Raw genomic sequence first — 19,168 nt, 5'->3', positions numbered from 1 at the left:
TGTTTTAAATTAATTTTAAGATAAAAGGAGAAAAAGGAACACCCGGCATCACAGAACAGAAACCCCGCTCTTCAAGAGGGATAACAACATACTCTCTGTTGGTCTCTTGCACAGAATTTCACTCAACTGGAGCTAATGTCTGCTTCAGAGGAAAGGATTATGGGGATAGTAAGAGGTTTCCAAGAAACAGAGGAATGGTCTGATCTGAGCAAAGCAAATAATGAGGCCTGCTGGCAAATGAAACAGTGAGCCTAACATCAAGCTGTAAATGAGCAGAGATGAATATGCTGTCAGAAGCTGCTTTGTGGAAAGATTTAACAAAAGTGTTCAGTGAATGCAAACCATCTTGCACCCAGAGAAATTAGGAGGGAACAGCACAGATTCATAGCAATAGGTATTCACCACCAAAACCTGCTCTTTTGAACATTGTTGTGTTAAACTAGTATGAAGTAAATGAGTAACTTTACACTTCAACAGCAATTTATGTGCAAGCTCACAGAGAAGAGGAGATTTGTGGTTTCTGTTTTGTCTAAAGCCCAAAGGATGCTAATAAATGAATGCACAGCAGGAATTGCTTTTGTTCTCTCCTTTGTTGTTACCCTGGGAAGGACTAGAGTCACTTGTCCCACTGTCCCCAAGTGGGCAAACTGTGCTAAATGGTGTAAGAGGCAATCCGTGTAAGTTTTGAGCAGACAATTTTATTTAATTGACGGTGGAAATAAACATGAGCTTAATGTCTCAAATATGTTTATGAGGAAAAATCATTGTATAAAATGGCCATGACTGCCTGCCAGCATTAATGATATAACCCACTCTCCATGCCCAGGTGGAACAAAAAGTCATCCTTGATGACAAGGAATGGGACTGGTAAGTATTGTTTTCATCTTCCCAGTGTTTGCAGAGCTCTCTAGCGCATGGGTAGTGGTTGGACTGAGGCTGGTGGGAGCAGGGGTTGTTGTGCTGTGTTCTCAGTTGTGGTCACTGCAGGGGTGGCTGAGCCTGGGTCTTTATCAAAGCAGGCAGTTAACAATTGTGGGTGTGTGACAGGCTTAGTCCCAGCCCACGTAGCTGTCCCTGAGCACCAGAAGCTGGGTGAGAAGTAGCTGGTGTTCCTACAACTACTTCTGATGGCAATGGCTCCTCCCAGCACTGCTGTCTCTTGCTCCACCTGTCTGTTCTGGCAGCAGACCTGCCTGCTCATGTTCTCTTACCAGCTGTGCCACCTGACTGGACCTGCTTCTGTTCCTGTCCTTCATTCTTCGGGTTTCAAATCTTCTTCTTCTTCTTCTTTTTTTTTTTTTTTTTTGCCTTTGCTGCTCAGAGCATGAAGGATCTTTCCGGTGGCTGTGACACTGGAGGCACGTAAATGAAAGGGATGCTGTCAACCTGTGGTTTTGAATGAGAATGTGATTGTTTTCTTCCAGAGCAACAGCAATGATTTTAATCGGTTCATTATGAATGTGGCTTCTAAAACCAGTTTGTTCTCTCAATAGGCAGCAAGTGGAGAAGTGGCTATTGTGGATATTATGCATGAGACCCAGGTGCAATCACACAGCATCCTGCTGTGGCCACAGCCATATGGATCAGCACTGAGAAATGGCATGTGGCAACGCTGGGTTGATGGAGACCCAGGAGTTCCATATCCGGGCAGGCAAAAGGAAAAGCTGAGCACAGACAGGTGAGGGATATCCCAGTACCAAAATAGCTTCAAATCTGCCAGGAGGACTGAGGATAGAATTTAGGTCAAAATGGGGAACCTGCAGTAGCATCAATAGAAGCCTGCAATGGTGTCTGGCATGGAACATGTGTTGTTTGGGGCAAATAGGTGTATTTTTGAGATTATTCCATTACTCAGATATGACATCTATGACATTGGATTGACTCTCATCTCTGTTTAGTTTATCTTGCATGAGCATTTTGACATGGGAGAAGGAGATGAAAAGGTATCAATTTGCTGAAAACAGCAGTGCAAAAATGCCAGTGCATGCCAAGTTTCTTGCTCAGTTTTACCTAATCTGGCAGAATCAGGCATGTACCTCAGGGTCAGCCTGGGAACAAGGTGTTTACAGAGAGCCCTGTCTTACAAAACAGCAAAGGGAAGAGTTTTGCTGGGACTGCTGACATGCTTTTTGGGAGGTGGTTTTTAAAGAACAACATTTGAGGATAGGTGAGGAACCCAGTCCCACTTTTCATTTAGAGAAGTACAAACCCCTTTCTGCCCTGCAAATGTTGTGCTGTGAGTGATTAACTGTTAGTGTTGTAAACAGGTCCCTTACACTGCTGTTTAATTGCATAAACACTGATGAAGAATACTTGACCAATATAATGGCCAAACTGATGTCAAAAAATTGAACAACACAGATCAGGTGGCAGGAAATCCGTGGTGCTAAGAATGCGCAGTGATCTCTCGTGCCTGTCCTTGTGTGCTGCAAGATTTTCCCAGTTTGTCACAATTTCTGGTCGGGCTTTATGTGAGCTTGTCCCCTAGCTGAACCCTACTTGCCTCAGACAGTGCTCTTTGGTGTCTTTTCCAAATGTGATTGCACCCTCTACCACATGAATTACAGTTGGTTTTCTACAGACAAATGGCACAATTCCTTTTATTCCTACTGTGACTAGTGAGTTATGTGCCATCTTCCTGCTACAATAAATTCTACGAGACCTAAATACTAATATATACTAGGGATTCTTGCAGTGTTATGGTAACCTCTGAAGATAAAATTAGGAATGCTTAACGATTAAGGCTCTGAATTTGAAATTTTTTAAAAATAGAGCAGATTCTACTACATAATTGTAGTAGTACATCTTTGTTTGCAAACCATGAGGAAATTTGAAACACAAGTCCAAAATATGGCGCTATAAAATAAAATTGCCTAATTTCTTTAGCCTAGGAAGGGGAAGACTGTTAAATAGAAAAGTGCAGCATGTTCTGTGGCATCTGCTCTACAGGCCTATCAAAAAATATCTCTGCACCCGCTAAAAATCTTAATATCACGATCCGCCTCACCAGTGCCAATTTGGGAATGAGGGCCCGGAAGCTGCATCTGTCCGGGGCGGGAGTCGCTGCAGCGAGCGCTGCTGCGCCGAGGCCGTGGGGCGGTGGGTACTGACGTGAAGAGGGGGCGACTTCTCCGGCCCGGCTCCCGCCGACCCCCGCCGCAGCCTCGGGACTCTCCGCGGGAGGCGGAGCAGGTGCGGGGACAGCGGGGCCGGGACCCTCCCGCGGCCCGGGCGGGGGCGGCCGCTGCCGCTGCCGGCGGCGAATGGCGGGGCGGGGGCGGGGCGCGCCAGCGGGGCCGGGCTGGCGTCACGGCCGGCGCAGTGCGGGCCGGGCCGGGCCGGGCCGGGCCGGGGCAGGTGAGGCGGCGGGGCGGGGCGGGAGCGGCGGCCGGGAGCGCGGGGGTCTCTGCGCGCTGGCGGCGCGGGGCGGACGCGAGGCCCGGGGCCGTGAGGGGCCGGCGGCCCCGCCCCGGGGCGGTGGCGCGGCGCTCCCGGCGCGGCTCCTGCCCGGCCGGCACAAAGGATGGGCAGGCGGCGCCCGGTTCAGCACCGGGGTCAGGGCCGGCCTTCCCCCGCGGCGCCGATGACTGTGGGGTTTTTGGAGCCCTCGGTACCCGACGCAGAAAAATTGGAACCGGATTCTGCCAGAAAAGTAAAGATTTATTTTCGGCGTAGCGGTGCCCAGGAGGAGCGGTGAGGGCAGGCGACCCTGCGTGCCAAGCACGTTGCCTGTGCACACACGTTTGTGCGGATAGCAGCCAGCAGAGCCAGCATCGCCTTCCAGGTTGTGATGTGCAGTTGTTGGTATAATAAACGTCGCGTGCCAAAAATTCAAAATAACTGTTGACACCGAGGGCTAACAGCCCCACTAAAGGAGAGGTTTCCTGCCTTGCCGCTGTTGTGATCACCAGGTAGATTTACCCGAGGGTAGGTTTGAGATGTCTTCCGGTGAACATCCAGTAAGTTGAGAAAAATGGGGGATGAAGAATATAGGCTTAGTTCATAGTTCTGCACTGATTTTCTGCTGGACCAGTGACATGCTGTCAGTAACAGCCTTTCATTCCAAGTAATTGCAGATCACCACGTGTATTTTTGAGCCATGCATAGGGGTTCTTCGCTTCTGTCACCAAAACGTTGCCACTTACGACTTGCAATGCAATCTCTTTGCAATACACAGTAAAGAGCAGGAAGATAAAGGAGGATCTAGTATAATAGGTGAATATAAGGAGATAACACCCTGTGTACAAATGGCAAAGTGTAATAGTAGTGAAGGGGGCTGCTAGCTCCTCTTCATTGTCATGGTTCTGTGAAAGGGTTGTTACAGCAACTGTCGTGAATCTGATTTGGTTTTCTTTATGTCTTCTTTCAGGTATCTCCTCATTTTTAACAAATTCTCATAGTGAGGAGCTTACTTTGTCCTGGAGGCTGATAAAGGTGCTCTGCCAAGTAAGTACTCTGTTTGTGAGAGACATGGGTCTGAAGTTATTTTCAGTAATTTGGAGAAACAGTGTCAAGGGGAACTCTGGTGCAGACATCTTCATGAAGTCTCCATATGCTTCTCTTTCTGCTGGTCCCTACATGGGACTTTGTGGCTAATGAGCTGTCCTAGCAAGATGCAGCTTGCTGTTGGTGCTGTGTGAGGTGAGGATTGTCAAGATGTGCAGCTGGGGTTATGAATTGCCTGTTCTTCTCTCTTGCATTATATACATCTTGGTCTGAGGAGAAGCAGTCTCGAGGAAATCCTTGATACAATGTTAGCAATATTTCAATAGATGTCTTATCACTCTCATCCTTCCTTATCCTCCTCAGGCCCCAAATGCACTCAAGTTACTCCAGCCGCAGTCTTCTGTGAGGTGCTTGGCAGTCAGTTTTGTATTGTGCAGTGTCTCTGGATCCTTCCATGGAGCTGGGGATTGGTCTGTGTAGGCATCATCCACCATGCTTAACAGTGCTTGAGTCACATGGTAAACATGGGCTTATGGAGTTCTACTTTTGGTAATAGTTGGGGATATGCAATAAACTGTGGCTTTGTGTAGACTAAGGGCTGCGGGAAGAAAGACCAGTGTGTGAAATGTGCTGGAGAAAGAAGCAGAAAACATGAGATTTAGGGGAGTTCTGTACAGCCAAAGAAAAGAAGAGCTGGGAGTTTTTTTCCCAGGGGAGCTGTAATAAAAAAAAAAAAGAAACTAATTTTACTCACTAGTGTGCAGTTGTGAGGGTTTTCTGAAGAGGGATGGGGTGATGCGGAGCCATTCTAGTGCAGCAGCAGCTTTGGTCCGTGGGCAAGGAGGCATAAAGAAAAGGTCATGCTTCACTCATGAGCTGTTTCCATTTCTGGCAAAAAGAGTCAAGAAATCACACGTGGTTCGTTTATGCAGCAGATCTGTTGGCATCTATCTGATGTGCTATTTTGGAAACCATTTGGCTGTTTTACCCACCACACCGTGCATGCTTTGGCTACAGAAGTGATCCTGATGAGATCCAAGGAGCCTATTCAGCACTTGAGTACCATTTAGCAATGAAAGAGGAGTAGCAGTTCTGAGGGTGGCTTGTGGGGTATGTATCATCTTCTCATGATTCAGTTCCTAAGGATCAGACCCTGTCCTTGCAGTGGAGATATCTCTACTGAATTCAGGAATGGAAATAGGAATAAAACTGAACTTGGTCATTGAGAAAAAGGTTTTGCGTTAAGCCTTGGCCTCAGCACAGGCAGCAGGAGTGATAGGATCAGTAGCAAAAGGGTTTTTTACCAAAGTGATTCCATGTTGCAGCAGGGGTCTGGAATCTGCTGCCAAGCCATGGCTTTGCATCATTGTAAACACAGACTGAGATTGGGATTTATTTTTTCAGCTTGATTGAGTTTAACTTAAGTGAATTCTACATAAATGTAAACCCTCTGCTGACCCATTGTGAACTTCTGGGAAGTGTGACATATGTGACTGTTAATTGCTTTAAGTATTTCAGTCTTAATCCCATGTGGTGGTAGGCAATACCTCAGTAACCTAGACAGTATCTCTGGTGTCTCATTTGTGCAAAGATGCAGAGATGTGCCCATGAAACACAAATGCCTTCCATCGAGAGATGGAAAGAAGTTGTAATTAACACAAAGGCCACACTTCATATGTGATATATTGAGAAATGACTTGAACTTCAGTAAAATAAATAAAGCAAAGTTTTTCTTAATTGACCGTTTTGTTCTGAGCTATTTGTCTTCCAGATCCCTACCCATGATGATTCCACCATCTGCACCAAGCCCTGTCAGTGATGCTGCACTCTTGTCAGGTGTGGCTTCTCAGGAAGTCTGGAGGTCACCAGTTCCAGGCTATTCTGGACTGGCCACACGGCACATAAGTCACCGGGCCAACAACTTCAAGAGACACCCAAAAAGGAGGAAACACATCCGCCCTTCGCCGCCACCGCCGCCAAATACTCCGTGTCCTATTGACCTGGTTGACTTTGGGGATCTCCAGCCTCAGAGGTCTTTCTTGGAACTCCTGTTCAATGGGTGCATTCTCTTTGGGCTTGAATTCAGCTATGCCATGGAAACAGCCTATGTTACCCCTGTGCTGCTCCAGATGGGGCTTCCAGACCAACTGTATGGAATGGTGTGGTTCATCAGCCCTATATTAGGTAACTTTTCTTCCCTCTTATTTTTCCCATTACACAGGGTGGTTTTTTTATTTTTTGTTTGCAGTACCTCAGCTGTTGTTGAGTATATTCTCACGAGGTTAAGAAATACTAACCATAATTTTAGGCAAACAAATAGGAGGATAATTCTTTCTGTGCCCCACCTGAAATAAGACCAGCATGCTCAAAAGATCTTTTAACAGCTTCTCAAGCTCTTAAAACTTGTGTGAGGGTAAGCTTTGGTTTCTCTATTCCTGTATTTAAAAACAAGCATAAGAGGATTGGTATATCCATTTATGTCCCTATTAAAGAAAGCATACAGAGACAGTTTTCAGGGTGTGTGAAAAAAGCAGAGTGGGATTGCTTTCTCCTATTTAACTTTCTGAAACAAATGAGGTGTTCCAATGATGAAAGACCATTGACCACTGGTGATATGGGCATTGGATTATTTGCCTTAGCACAGAGGCAGGGCTGAGAGTGTATCCATCACTATGGATACCACTTGGAAAATTTTGTTCTGCCTGTTCTTGCACTTACATGTGCTTCAGAAGAAGAGATGGCCCCTCCTAGCAGGCTGGCACAGATTAATACAGGCACCTTTCCTACTTGTATATTTGCTTCCTGCTGTTTTCCAAGCTAATCCTGCAGGGGATCTCACATCTAATATGGGATAAATGAAATAGCTTTTAAGGAGCAGAGTGCTTAAGAACGTGTAACTTGTACTCTGACTCTTCACCTGGTGTCAAACTCTGTGTTACTGATGCAGAGTGAAGTGCCCTGCAGTGAGCAGCAGCACATTATGTTATTCAGTCCTCGTGCTGTGTGTGCCTCTGGGTGACCAGTGCTGTCCTGCATTTAATTGCCTTTTAAGGCATGCCTGTTTTAACTCCTCTGTGAGACAGGCTTGTTCATTGGTGATTCCTTTTTTCTAGGGTTTTTGCTACAGCCTTTGCTGGGAGCCTGGAGCGACAGGTGCACATCAAGATTTGGGAGGAGAAGACCTTTCATTCTGGTCTTAGCAGTAGGTGTGTCTTTTAGAAATGATGGGCATAACACTTCAAAACGTTGTGCATCTCTCTTCTGTGACATCCCTTGTGGCACTAAGCTGAACAAAATGCTCCTGAGGTGTTGGGTATTCCGGGTCTGAAGAAGGTGGTGAGTGACATTGAGCTGATGCTTTGGCAGCTGGAGATCCACATATCTCAGAGAATGAAAGGATGATGTTTTGAGGGTCAAGAATGTGGATGTTTTTGGCCAAAGCAAACTCTAGACATTTGTTAAGCTCAAATAGTGGAAAAGGATTATGTATATCCTGTAAGCCACACTAATTTCCCAGGCTGCATTGATCTGAACAAGAGCAATATTGCTTGCTGGTAGAATAAAGATTTTGGAACCTGGAGCTCTGCAGGCTCCTTTTGCTTACAAGTAGCGACCGATTTTGTTTTGGTTTTGTTCCCAGGAGCATTGCTTGGTCTCTCACTTATGCTGAATGGCAAAGATATAGGGAGTGCCTTGTCTGACACTGAGAATAACCACAAATGGGGCATCATCCTTACAGTCTGTGGGGTTGTCCTCATGGACTTCAGTGCAGATTCAGCAGACAATCCCAGTCATGCCTACATGATGGATGTGTGCAGCCCAGTGGATCAAGACAGGGGCCTCAACATCCACGCTTTGTTAGCAGGTATGTTTTCTTGGTGCTTCCTGGGTGATGTGAGCCTTAAGCAAACAAGCCCTGCTGTGAGAAAGCAGGATGTAAATCACTGGTCTTTTCCTGAATAAGCATAATGACCAAATACTGAGAGGTACCACTAATTAACCATGAAAAAAAAAATCTATGTATTGCAAAAGGTTTTTGTAACTACCACAACTCAAACAAGGTGCAGTCCTGGGTTGTTCATCTGAAGATCTGTCACATATTTTGTAAGACCTATGGAAAGAAAATTATCCCTTGAGGGAGGAGCTTTGGCTTCCTGCAGGTGTGGAATGTGCGTTTTGTAGTTGCTCTGTTGGAGGCGAAAGTGCATACTGGGTGCTGTGATCCCTCACTGCTGTCATCTTCAATTGCTGTGCTGTCCTGTCTAGGACAATATTCCACACTCTTGAATGTGTTTGAGAGTAAGAAAGGAGAGTGTTGTAAGGCTTTCACCATGTGAATGGAGAGAGAGAGGTGCTCTCAAAACTTCCCTGTTCATCGGTAGTAACACAGTGGCAGTTTTGTGCACTGTCAACACAGTGCTGAGTAATGAGCTTGCTACGCTTCTGAAGTGATTGGATCTGTCTTGGATGCAGTTAGATCTGCATTCCTCATATGAGGAAAATGGATTTTCACTTTCAGGAAAACAGTCTTAGCTGAATGATTGCAGAGCCTTGTCACAAGGCTGGTGGACACTTCTGTTTACGGACTGAAATAGATAAAGGTAAGGTGTTTTGTTCTTGGCAAAGAAAAATTACAATTTTTAATTACTTGTATCTTTACTTTTACAGCACTTGCTCCCTCTTTCTGTACCGTGTTGGTACATCCAGACTTTCCTTGTGGCACAGCTGTGTTTATTAGTGCATTTGACATGAAAAGGGGTCAAATGGTAAAACAGAAATGTCAGATTCTACTCATGATTCATTAGACAAGAGATGCTGTGCTGCTACTGACTTGTGGGACTGGATAGGAAAGATAATCTTAGCTCTGTTTTTCCACCAGGTCTTGGAGGTGGCTTTGGTTATGTTGTTGGAGGAATACACTGGGATAAAACCAGTTTTGGAAAAGCTGTAGGAGGGCAACTTCGTGTCATCTATGTCTTCACCTCAGTTGTACTGACTATTGCTACTGTGCTGACTCTAGTTAGCATTCCAGAGAGACCCTTAAAGTCCTCTAACAGGAAGAAAAAGGTGATGAAAAGTCCAAGTCTTCCTCTCCCTCCTTCTCCACCTTTCTTCTTTGAGGACAGTGTAAATGAAAACTCTGCTTCTCATAACTCAGCTCACTTACAGGCAAGTTTTACAAGTCCTGTTTCCCCCATGAGCCCACTCACGCCAAAATATGGGAGTTTTATCAGCAGAGACAATTCTTTGACGGGAATTAATGAGTTTGCATCATCCTTTGGGACTTCAAATATTGACAGTGTGCTTATAGACTGTTTTACAGGCGGGCATAATAGTTACATGGCACTTCCAGCTAGTTTGTCCAGGCAGCCTGTCAGTGTCAGCTTTCCTCGGGTGCCTGATGGCTGTTTCCATGGAGCAAATGGAATTCTGGAGCAAGGGGAGAGCAGCTTAACATCAGGGCCTGACAGTGATGTGCTGAGAGTGGGTTCACTGGATGCAATAAAGCCACGGTCATCGGGGATCTTGAAAAGACCTCAGACCTTGGCCATTCCAGATGCTGTAACAGGACACTGCCCAGAGAATAACAGAAGAAGAAATGTAACCTTCAGCCAGCAGGTAAGAGCAGGAAATCAATGGTATGTCCATGTAAACATGAGTGTTATTAATCTGTTCATATAGTTTTAAATGTGCGGTGCACAAATTATTCATTAAAGACTCTTGTGACAGCTTCCTCATAAAAGTCATTATGGGAACAGCACACCTGCTATGACTCTATCAGTAAAGTAGTGGGTAGAATGTGCATTATGACTGACAGTCTGTCAGCTGCCTTTGTTAGGGTGGCAGAAATGGGAATGTCCCACTCTTAACTGGGCCAGGTGTGAGAGTTAGGTCAGTATTTTTAGTTCTGCTTCACTACCAAGGGAGCTACCACATGAGAGCAGAAAAGGTCACATTTTTATTGAGCCTGTATCTTCCCTTTCCACAGAAAGACCTGCAAAATAGGGCCAGGGATAGGATTCTCCCATGAGCTTCTCCTTATGGCAGTCATTACATCTGGCTCCATCAGGGAGGTGAGCTTTCCCTTACTGAGGGATAAGACTCTGACTTCACCTCCCACTGTTGGTGATAACTTGGAATGTCTGAGACCTCTGCATGCTGGCCCATTTTTTTATGATCTGGGATGAGGTAAACTGTCCTCTGTTATTTTTTGTTTTGGTTTGGGGATTTTTTTTTGGGGTGGTGTTTGTTTGGTTGGTTTGTTTGTTGTTGCTGTACTTTGACCCAGTTTATGAGAGCAGACTTTGTTAGGGCCAGGATTTTACATACTGGGCACACTGAGGTTGAGCATCGAGGTTAGCAAGCAATGAGAATGTGTTTCAATTAAACTCATCCTCTTCTTCCTCAGTGTCTCTAAAACTTTAGGATCCACATGTGCCTGAATGTGGGTAGAGCTCCCATAAATGCAGTGGAATTTATGCATTACTGCTGTGCCTGTACATCTGGATGTGGTTGCCAAGTGCCCTAGTGAAGGGAAGAGAACTGTTTCAAGTGTACTGAAAGCTGCAGTGCAGTGCTGCCATTTGACACTTGTTCCAATCTAATATACTTTTCAGTCTCCAAGTCAACATACTCCAGCAGCAGAGTTTAACTTTCAGATGATCAGATAGGTGTGCAATACTGCATACATCTGCTTAAAGGATGTTTGTGCTTCCCTTACTGTGCTTGTTGACCTGGCAGTTCTTATGGTGCAGGTTGCCAATATCCTGCTGAATGGCGTGAAGTACGAGAGCGAGCTGAATGAATCAGGAGACACCTCAGAGCAGCCCCTCTCTGTGAAGCTGCTTTGCTCAACCATCTGCCACATGCCCAAGGCTCTCCGTAACCTCTGCATCAACCACTTCCTAGGTACTCCCAAAGCTCTGGCTTGCCTTCACCGGGAAGTACTCTACCTTGGGTGAACCTTTTTCAGTATTTTATCTATTGCTGCAATGGCTGCTAACTAGAGACAACGTGATTTCTTCCATATAGATACCAATGAGGTACCTTCTTAGTTTCTTAGAACACTTAGAAAGGAAAAAAAAACCCCAAAACACCCCAACAAAGCAGTAAAGCCTGTGTTCCTAGAAAGGGAACAACAGCCTAAATCAGCACATCTGTTAAGTGGAATGTTTACACCAAGTAGAAAGATGAGATTAGTTGCATTTCCATGCTTAGACCCTGAGACTGGCATTTACTTTCCTCCCTTTGAAAGCTCATGTACAGGGGTCCCAGAACATGCCAAGAGGAGGTGTGGAACGTGGCATTGCAGGAGTGCCTGTAACCAGCATAGTGTTACCTTTAGTCTTTAACATTGTGTGACTGGTGTTTAGGAAGGGCTTGCAGTCACTCCAGTTGGCACAAAATTGGACAGAAGGGACCAGATAATTAATACTCATTGACTGTGAAAGGAATTAAGGGATTGTCTACATCAATGACCTTGGTGACAATTTGTGAGTAGAGATTTTAACTGTGTCAGAGGCACTCTGGAGGCTGCAGCCATGCCATAAGAAGCACTCCTTCCAGTCCTACATGGGAAGAAAACAGCAACCTGAAATTACCATGGGATGAGCCACTCTGTTACACGGAGCGCTGTGTCCTGTCAGAACCTGAAGACAGCACAGACTGCTGTCATCTGTTTTTCTGTCTTGCTAAACCAGTATTTTGTGGCCTTTAGTCAGCCTCTAGGATTCCACTTAGGAATTCAAATGGTAAATCTTGGTCTTTAAAAGCCTGAATGTCTTTAACAAACATTGCAGCATTATGCACAGGGAGCAGCGGTCTCAGATAAATGTGGCTGGATGTTATGTAACACTCAGGTTGCACAACCTGTCCTAGGGTGTGATTTGTAATACAGCTGATAACATCCATGTAAACTTACAAGGGGAATCAGATACTCTGAAATCCTAATAGGTAACTTCTCACTTCTTTCAGGGTGGCTCTCATTTGAGGGGATGTTGCTCTTCTATACTGACTTCATGGGAGAAGTAGTGTTCCAAGGGAACCCAAAAGCACCTCACAACTCAGATGAGTATCAGAAGTACAACACTGGGGTCACCATGGGCTGCTGGGGAATGTGCATCTATGCATTCAGTGCTGCTTTCTATTCAGGTACTTGGTACATCCATCTTAACTACTGCTTTGGGAAAAGATATGTTTCTTAAATGTGGTGTTTCTGCAACAGGTAGCCCAGTGTTTATGTTGCACATAGCCTACCACATGGCACAAGTGCTGAAGCCAAGTGTTCTTTTTCACCCGATCACCTCTGCTAGTTAGCTTGGCCTGCACTGACAGCAGGTGAGGTCAGCAATCCAGTGAAAACACATCTCTCCTTGGATGTGCTTCCTTTCACAAGCGGCATTTTCAATGTACATTGAATCCAGAAATACATGCAGTCACCATAGGCACAATTCTGGTGCAGCAGCACCCAGTGCCTGTGTGTTCCAGACAGAGCACTCAGGTGTCATGTGCCACCCCAGCACTTTGTCACGTATGTCATGCCTCTGCCTGCCCACCCCCACCAGTTCCCATTTAACCCTCTGGGGCAGGGGCACTGCTCAGCTCTGCCGTGCCCTCCGTGCAGATAGGGCAGCAATGCTGCATCATGGCAGCTGGATTTGGAAGGGGTCCTTGGCACTCACATGCAAACCACCAATTCCTCAGAGATGTAGTGGTTGCCAGTGAGATGTGGCTGCCTAACCAAAGGTGGACCCCTCAGCCCACTGACCGCTGGCAGTGGGGAGGGCTGCAGTCCACCCCGAAAGCTGTACCGTTTTCTTGCAGCTGTGCTGGAGAAGCTGGAGGAGCGGTTTAGCACACGGACACTGTACTTTGTGGCATACTTGGCCTTTGGGCTGGGCACGGGCCTGGCCACGCTCTCCAGGAATGTCTATGTGCTGCTGTCCCTGTGCGCTACCTACGGCATTCTGTTCGCCACGCTCTGCACGCTGCCCTACTCCCTGCTCTGCGACTACTACCAGAGCCGAGAGGTGAGCTTCGGGCCGGGGAGGGGACAGGAGCCCCCGGGACACCCCCTTACTCTGTGGCTGTGTCCCCACAGTTCGTAGGCTCGCAGGCGGAGGGCACGCGGCGTGGGATGGGCGTTGACATCTCCTTGCTGAGCTGCCAGTACTTCCTGGCGCAGATCCTCGTGGCCCTGGCCATGGGGCCGCTGACGGCGGCTGTGGGCAGCGCCAGCAGTGCCATGTACTTCTCCAGCCTGGTGTCCTTCCTGGGCTGCCTCTTCTCCTCCCTCTGCGTCACCTACGAGCTGCTGCCCACCGAGGAGCTGCCACCCACCGAGGAGCAGCGTCCGCTCCTGCCCCGTGCGCGGAACGAATAAATGGGAGAAGCTGCCACAGCCTCTGCTGCCTCATTGCGTCACCCTTGGCCTCCCTATCGTGACAAGATGGGCTGTGCGCCCCTGGGCCGGCAGCAGTGGGCTTGGCAAATGGAAAGAAAGGTCTGCGCTGGCTTTGGTGAGCTTTCCCCCGCCTGGTGGGAAGGTGAGGGGTGAGTCAGCGGCGCCTGGCACTGCTCGTCCTTCCCCTGAGGTGGCAGAGGCCCTGGGCCCCTGGGGCCACAGCAGCAGGAAGTGATGGGGCCGTTCCCTCCAGGTGCCTCGTGGTGCTGTCATCCCGGGGATGACTGGTATTGTCCAGCATGAGGCAGGAGACCTGAAAGTCTGGTGCCTGGGCAGGACAGCCTCACTCTCTCGAGTGGCGGTGAGCTGCTAGGCTGCACACTGCTGCAGAGACTGCCACCGTGGGAGCGGTGACCTGCCAGTTTGGGGGGCAGAAGGTGCCACCTCCTGGCCAGGCAGAGCAGCCTTGGTCGGCTGTGAGGCCTTTGGGAGCTGCTGGTCCAACCTACAGCCTCTGCCCGTGGGAGGCCTGGCTCTGGAGGGTGCTTTTCAAAACTTTGGAAAGGCTGAGAGCAACTGGTCCTGCTTGGGTGGTGTAAGTCCTCTGCCAAGTGCCGTGGGCTTCTGGGTGCACAGAGCTCCCACCAGCAGAACTGCTACAAGACACCACAGTGGGCTGAAAGCGCTGTGGCCTGGCTCCCACACCCCACTCTGGAGGTCCTGGCTGTGGTCCTTGGTGATGTTTGCCAATACATCCATATTTCCTTCCTCGTTAGATTTGAATTAAGACTACAGGTGTTTGTGATGACTTAGAAGGAGGATTTGTCCATAATCAAATTTAGCAGTTGTCCATAACTCAGCTTTGCAGAGAAAGGTCTTTTCCCATCAACCTCCCTTGGGCAGAAGGTTACTCTGAAGAAGTTTACTCTTAAGAAAAATCATTTGTATGGAAGCCTACATCACATCATTCTTGTTTATACAATTTTACCATGGGACCTTCTGAAGTCTGTATGGGGATCAGTGGCTAAGTGCTTGTCAATTAGAGCTGCATCTTCCACATCTCAGTAAAAACAGTAAAAGGGCTTTGGGTTTCGTTATCTGTGAGATTTCTTAATTATTCTGATTTTAGAAGGTGGTGTGTGAGAATTTGTACAAGTTCTAGTTAAGGCCAGGAGTTAATTTTAAGTCATAAATAAAACTATTTCTAAAGTTCCTGTCAGTCTGCCGCCGTATTTGGGTAGGCAGCCAATGTTTACCAAGGCTGATGGGCATTTTGGTGTTCACATGTGCTGCACATGGCATCCCTGAAGAGATTATATTTGCTCACTTGGTCCCTAGGTCCAGAAGAAGGGTTTTCTCTAGAGTCACTCCTTTAAATGGGTTGTACTTCACTGCTCCCCTAAGTTTATTCTGATCTATGATGCCAAGGTAAAATAATATGTGTAAATCTTTAGTTGTTGTGGCTTACTGTAATCCAGTGCTGAAAGCATAATACATGAGTTGAAAGAACCTCTCATTTTTATCATCTGCTCCCAAGTGTTACATTTTAAAAAATTTGTTTTAGAAGCAAGTTTCATGTTACTCAGTAGTGACTTAAACAGAGGAATACTACTGAAGTTATGGAGTCAAGCACTCAGAGATAGGGGACTGTCAGCCATCAGACTGATGAGTACATTCATCTTTCATTTCTTTGTTTGGGCTTACATAGCGTCATATCTGCAAATCTCTGCCATTTCCTCGATTATGGGACAGTTGCCTGGAAGAATGTTCAGGACAAAGCTGGGACAAAATAGCATGAGAAACTGCATTTGGCACTTCTGATTTCTGACAATCTAAAGACTTGACTTTGGAGAATTTTTCTTTTCTTGTTAGTCTGCTTTGTAATTTTTAATTTCTCTTCCTTCTCAAACTTTTAAATTTAAAAATTATTTTTTGTTTGGTCCCTCTAGCTAATGTGGTATTAGTTCTTAAAAATTTTTCTCCTCTTAAGTTTTGTAGCCAGCATTATTGCACTAAATGGATTGTGAGCACTTTACTTTTCCACGTAGCTGGAGTTGCAGATCATTTGGTTGCAAGTGAAAATCTTCAAAAGATTCATAAAATCAATGTATTTGATGATAATGTTTGTCTCCATTTCCATCTGTAAATAATATGAACTACATTTATATAGTTATAAAACTATTGCTATGCCTGTATGCATTGCCCAATAGACTCTATATTACATTTTCTATTTTATGGGATATGGATTTTATTTTGCATATGTATTTATGTAGTGGTACGTACATAGTACTTTTAAGTCAACATCAGTCTGTGTTAATTTGGGGTTTTGAGCAATACTAGTGGTGTCTGGAAGAAAAACAGAGCCTGTCACCATCATGCAGAGTTGGAAGCTGCACCAAATCCTTAGAAGTAACTTTAAAAAGAGGCATTGCTTAACTTGCTTATTCTCTTCCTTTGACAGACATTTTGTATTTTACAGAAATTACTGTATATGGTCACTGGTGAACTGTGAGCTGCAAGGTGATGTTTACCTTCTGGAATCCAAATGCTTCAAATATCCTGTCTCAATTTGCAAGTTAGTGATTAGAAAAAAGCTGCATGGGTTTAGGCAGGAAAATGATTTTATGCTGTGCTGTTTTTCAGTGATGCCTAAAGGTTAATTTTGATCAAGTCCATATCATTAAAGGTTGCTTCATGGCAATTATTTGTGGATGTTTGTAAATGTATTTATTACACATGTACAGAAGCAGGGAAAATGGGGAGAGGGATGGAGAAAAGACCTAACCAGTTTTCACATTTGTAATTAAGCTACCTGTAACCATTTCAGCATGTCTGCAGCTCACTCAGCCTTTGCTGTTTCTCAAAGACAACCTCATGATTTCAGAACTTCTGCTGTTCTTTGATTGCAAAAATAAGTCTTTTCAAGAATCAAACAGAATAAAATTGTGTGTGTATATATATAGTATGTATCTATGTATATATAAAGAAAAACAATATTGGGAAGTATTTAAAAGAGTTCTCTAGTAAATTTATTTTCTACAAATGAGTAATTAAACATCTTGCACTCTATAGGAGAGACAGTTTATTAAAAAAAGAATTTGCATAAAAGGTAGCTTTCTTAATGTATGTTCTCCCTCCCTCAGACTGGGAGACAGCCTCAGGAGAGAGGAGAAACTTTCAGATGCCATTATCATAACAGCACCCAATGGATTGCATAAATCAAATACACATCTTGAGAACTCTTTGAGTACCAGGGGCTGAAATGCCAAGGGAGATCTCCAGCATCTGTTTAAATAGACATTTTCCAAACCTGTGGTTGTTATTTCATAATGATTCATTTAGCCCAGCTTTTCTGCAGGGAAGGTTTTTGTGGATGTTCACTGGGGAAATGGCTGTAGCAACTTTGCATTGCTGTTCCTGTGCCCCAGGCTGCTGCTCCTGTAGCATGGTCAGTTGGCAAATTTCAGTCTGCAACACTCAAGACAGAAGCAAAAGCTGCAGGGCAGCAGCACTGGGACAGGCTGGAGGTCTTTTACTAGAATCCTTACTTGGTATTGCAGTTCTTGCTGTGTCCTAACAGGTTTGAAGGTTCTGGGGAGACAGTGTTCTACGCTGTAGAAGAAGCTTTTAATGTTAAAAGCCTTGTCAACACCCTCTCTCATATATACCATGCAGAAATGGTAAATACATGGAGTAATGAGAATTTTGGGTGATTGCAGCTTGCTGCCTAATGCCCCCAGCCCCAGTGGTGGCCACGTTCTCTTTAGATCTAAAAGGCAAGAGCACAGCCCAATACCCAAAAAGGGTTAGCAGTAAACAAAGGGGAGGTTGCTTCATCCTGTGTGGAATATGGAAGTCCGGGGAGCAGTAGAAAGCAGGCAATGAGTAACATTAATGAGATGAATTCCAGTGCAGGATGTGCCCAGAGTAGCAGTCTGCAGGCTGGGGAGCAGTCTGCAATGGGGGTGATGCATTATCAGCTGTGTGTGTGAGCTGTATGCAAGCTTGTTTGTTTGTTTGTTTTGTTCTTGCTTTTTCTAGGATCCGGGGATAGCTTTCTCTCAAAAAGGATAACAAATCTTGTTGCAATAGCCAAAGGAACAGCCAGCAGAGGAAATCACAGCATCAGAGCAGAGATGAAGATTTTGTTGTGTGAGTACAGTGCTAACCAAGCTTACGAGAGCTACTTGAACATGAGGAATGTAACAGTATTGCTGTCAGAACTGTGAAGAATTACTGTGCTGGAGGTTTGAGCTTCATCCAGAGCTTTCTTCAAGCCTGGCTTTTGCTGTGTGTCAGCCTGATGATACCCTACTCTGCTTCTGCTTTATGCCTGTTCCTTTCAGTTGTTTTTAATTTACTACAGTTATTTATTTTTTAGCCCACACAACTCTTTGGGGAAGAGGGGATGGAATACAACTGAGTAAGAGGAATGCTGCTTCCTACCAAGAAAGGAAAGTGTTTGCTCCTTTTGCCCAAGCTCTTGCTGAAAATTATTTAGTGAAGTGTTAAGAGCAACACGCCCTTGAACCTACATTCCTATGCACTCTCTTATTATGTACAGCCCCCTTAACCAACAGGGGCTCTTCACGGCTCCAGAGAAAAGTATCAGATAATCTTTGGAAAGGTAGGTTCAGTCCAAGGTGTAAATGGCATTCAGTGCTCACAGCTACCTGCTGCTGGTTTTCTCTACCACATTCCAGGAGGCCTCAGACACCCCCCTTTTTTCCAGCCCTGCACCTCTCACCATTTGCACGGTGCTACAGTTGTTCACTGTAATTTGTTCTCAGCCTTCATCTGCTGTCAGCATCACAGCAGCTGAGAATTATGCTTTGTATGCCCAGCATGCCTATTTTTCTTTTTTTTGAAAGCTTGAGCTGTCCTGTCCTGGTGCACAGTACTGTGCATCTGTGCACAAAAGCCCACTGCTTCCACAGCAGGCTGGGGTTACAGTGGCCCAGAGGCTGTGCATTGTTGTACAGACTGTTCTTCTGACTCACGTGGAACAGTTTATACATCTAGAAAAAGTTACTAATTGGGTCCATAAGAAGACACAGACCCAGTACTTGCATGGACAATGAGGAGAGAATTAGGTGAGGCACTGCCAGACTCTCCTCTAGAACTTCCTTCATTTACCTCCTGTTACCACTGTGTCACACAAAATTAGTGTGTGATGCCAATAGTCCCTCACCCTCCTGCATTGCAGAGCAGCCCCAGAGCACTTAGTATGGCAAAGGGCATGAAAACAACTGTTTTATTGCCTTGTGGATGACTGTGGGATGCTTTATTTAATAACAATGTAAGGCTGAGGGGTTGTGT

General features: G+C 45.7%; 1 protein-coding gene across 1 annotated transcript; it reads left to right on the top strand.

The window, feature by feature from the left end:
- The first annotated feature begins 6,099 nt into the window (after positions 1-6,099).
- Positions 6,100-17,971, top strand: SLC45A1 (solute carrier family 45 member 1). The gene is made up of 8 exons (XM_069035108.1): positions 6,100-6,630; positions 7,560-7,652; positions 8,087-8,311; positions 9,326-10,065; positions 11,202-11,355; positions 12,421-12,597; positions 13,270-13,475; positions 13,547-17,971. The coding sequence occupies exons 1-8, from the start codon at positions 6,228-6,230 to the stop codon at positions 13,826-13,828; spliced, it is 2,280 nt and encodes a 759-aa protein (XP_068891209.1). The 5' UTR covers positions 6,100-6,227; the 3' UTR covers positions 13,829-17,971.
- Positions 17,972-19,168: the final 1,197 nt, after the last annotated feature.

Source organism: Aphelocoma coerulescens, chromosome 21 (assembly GCF_041296385.1).
Source record: "Aphelocoma coerulescens isolate FSJ_1873_10779 chromosome 21, UR_Acoe_1.0, whole genome shotgun sequence".
NCBI classification, from domain to species: domain Eukaryota; kingdom Metazoa; phylum Chordata; class Aves; order Passeriformes; family Corvidae; genus Aphelocoma; species Aphelocoma coerulescens.
This window is presented reverse-complemented; position numbering and strand designations above follow the sequence as displayed.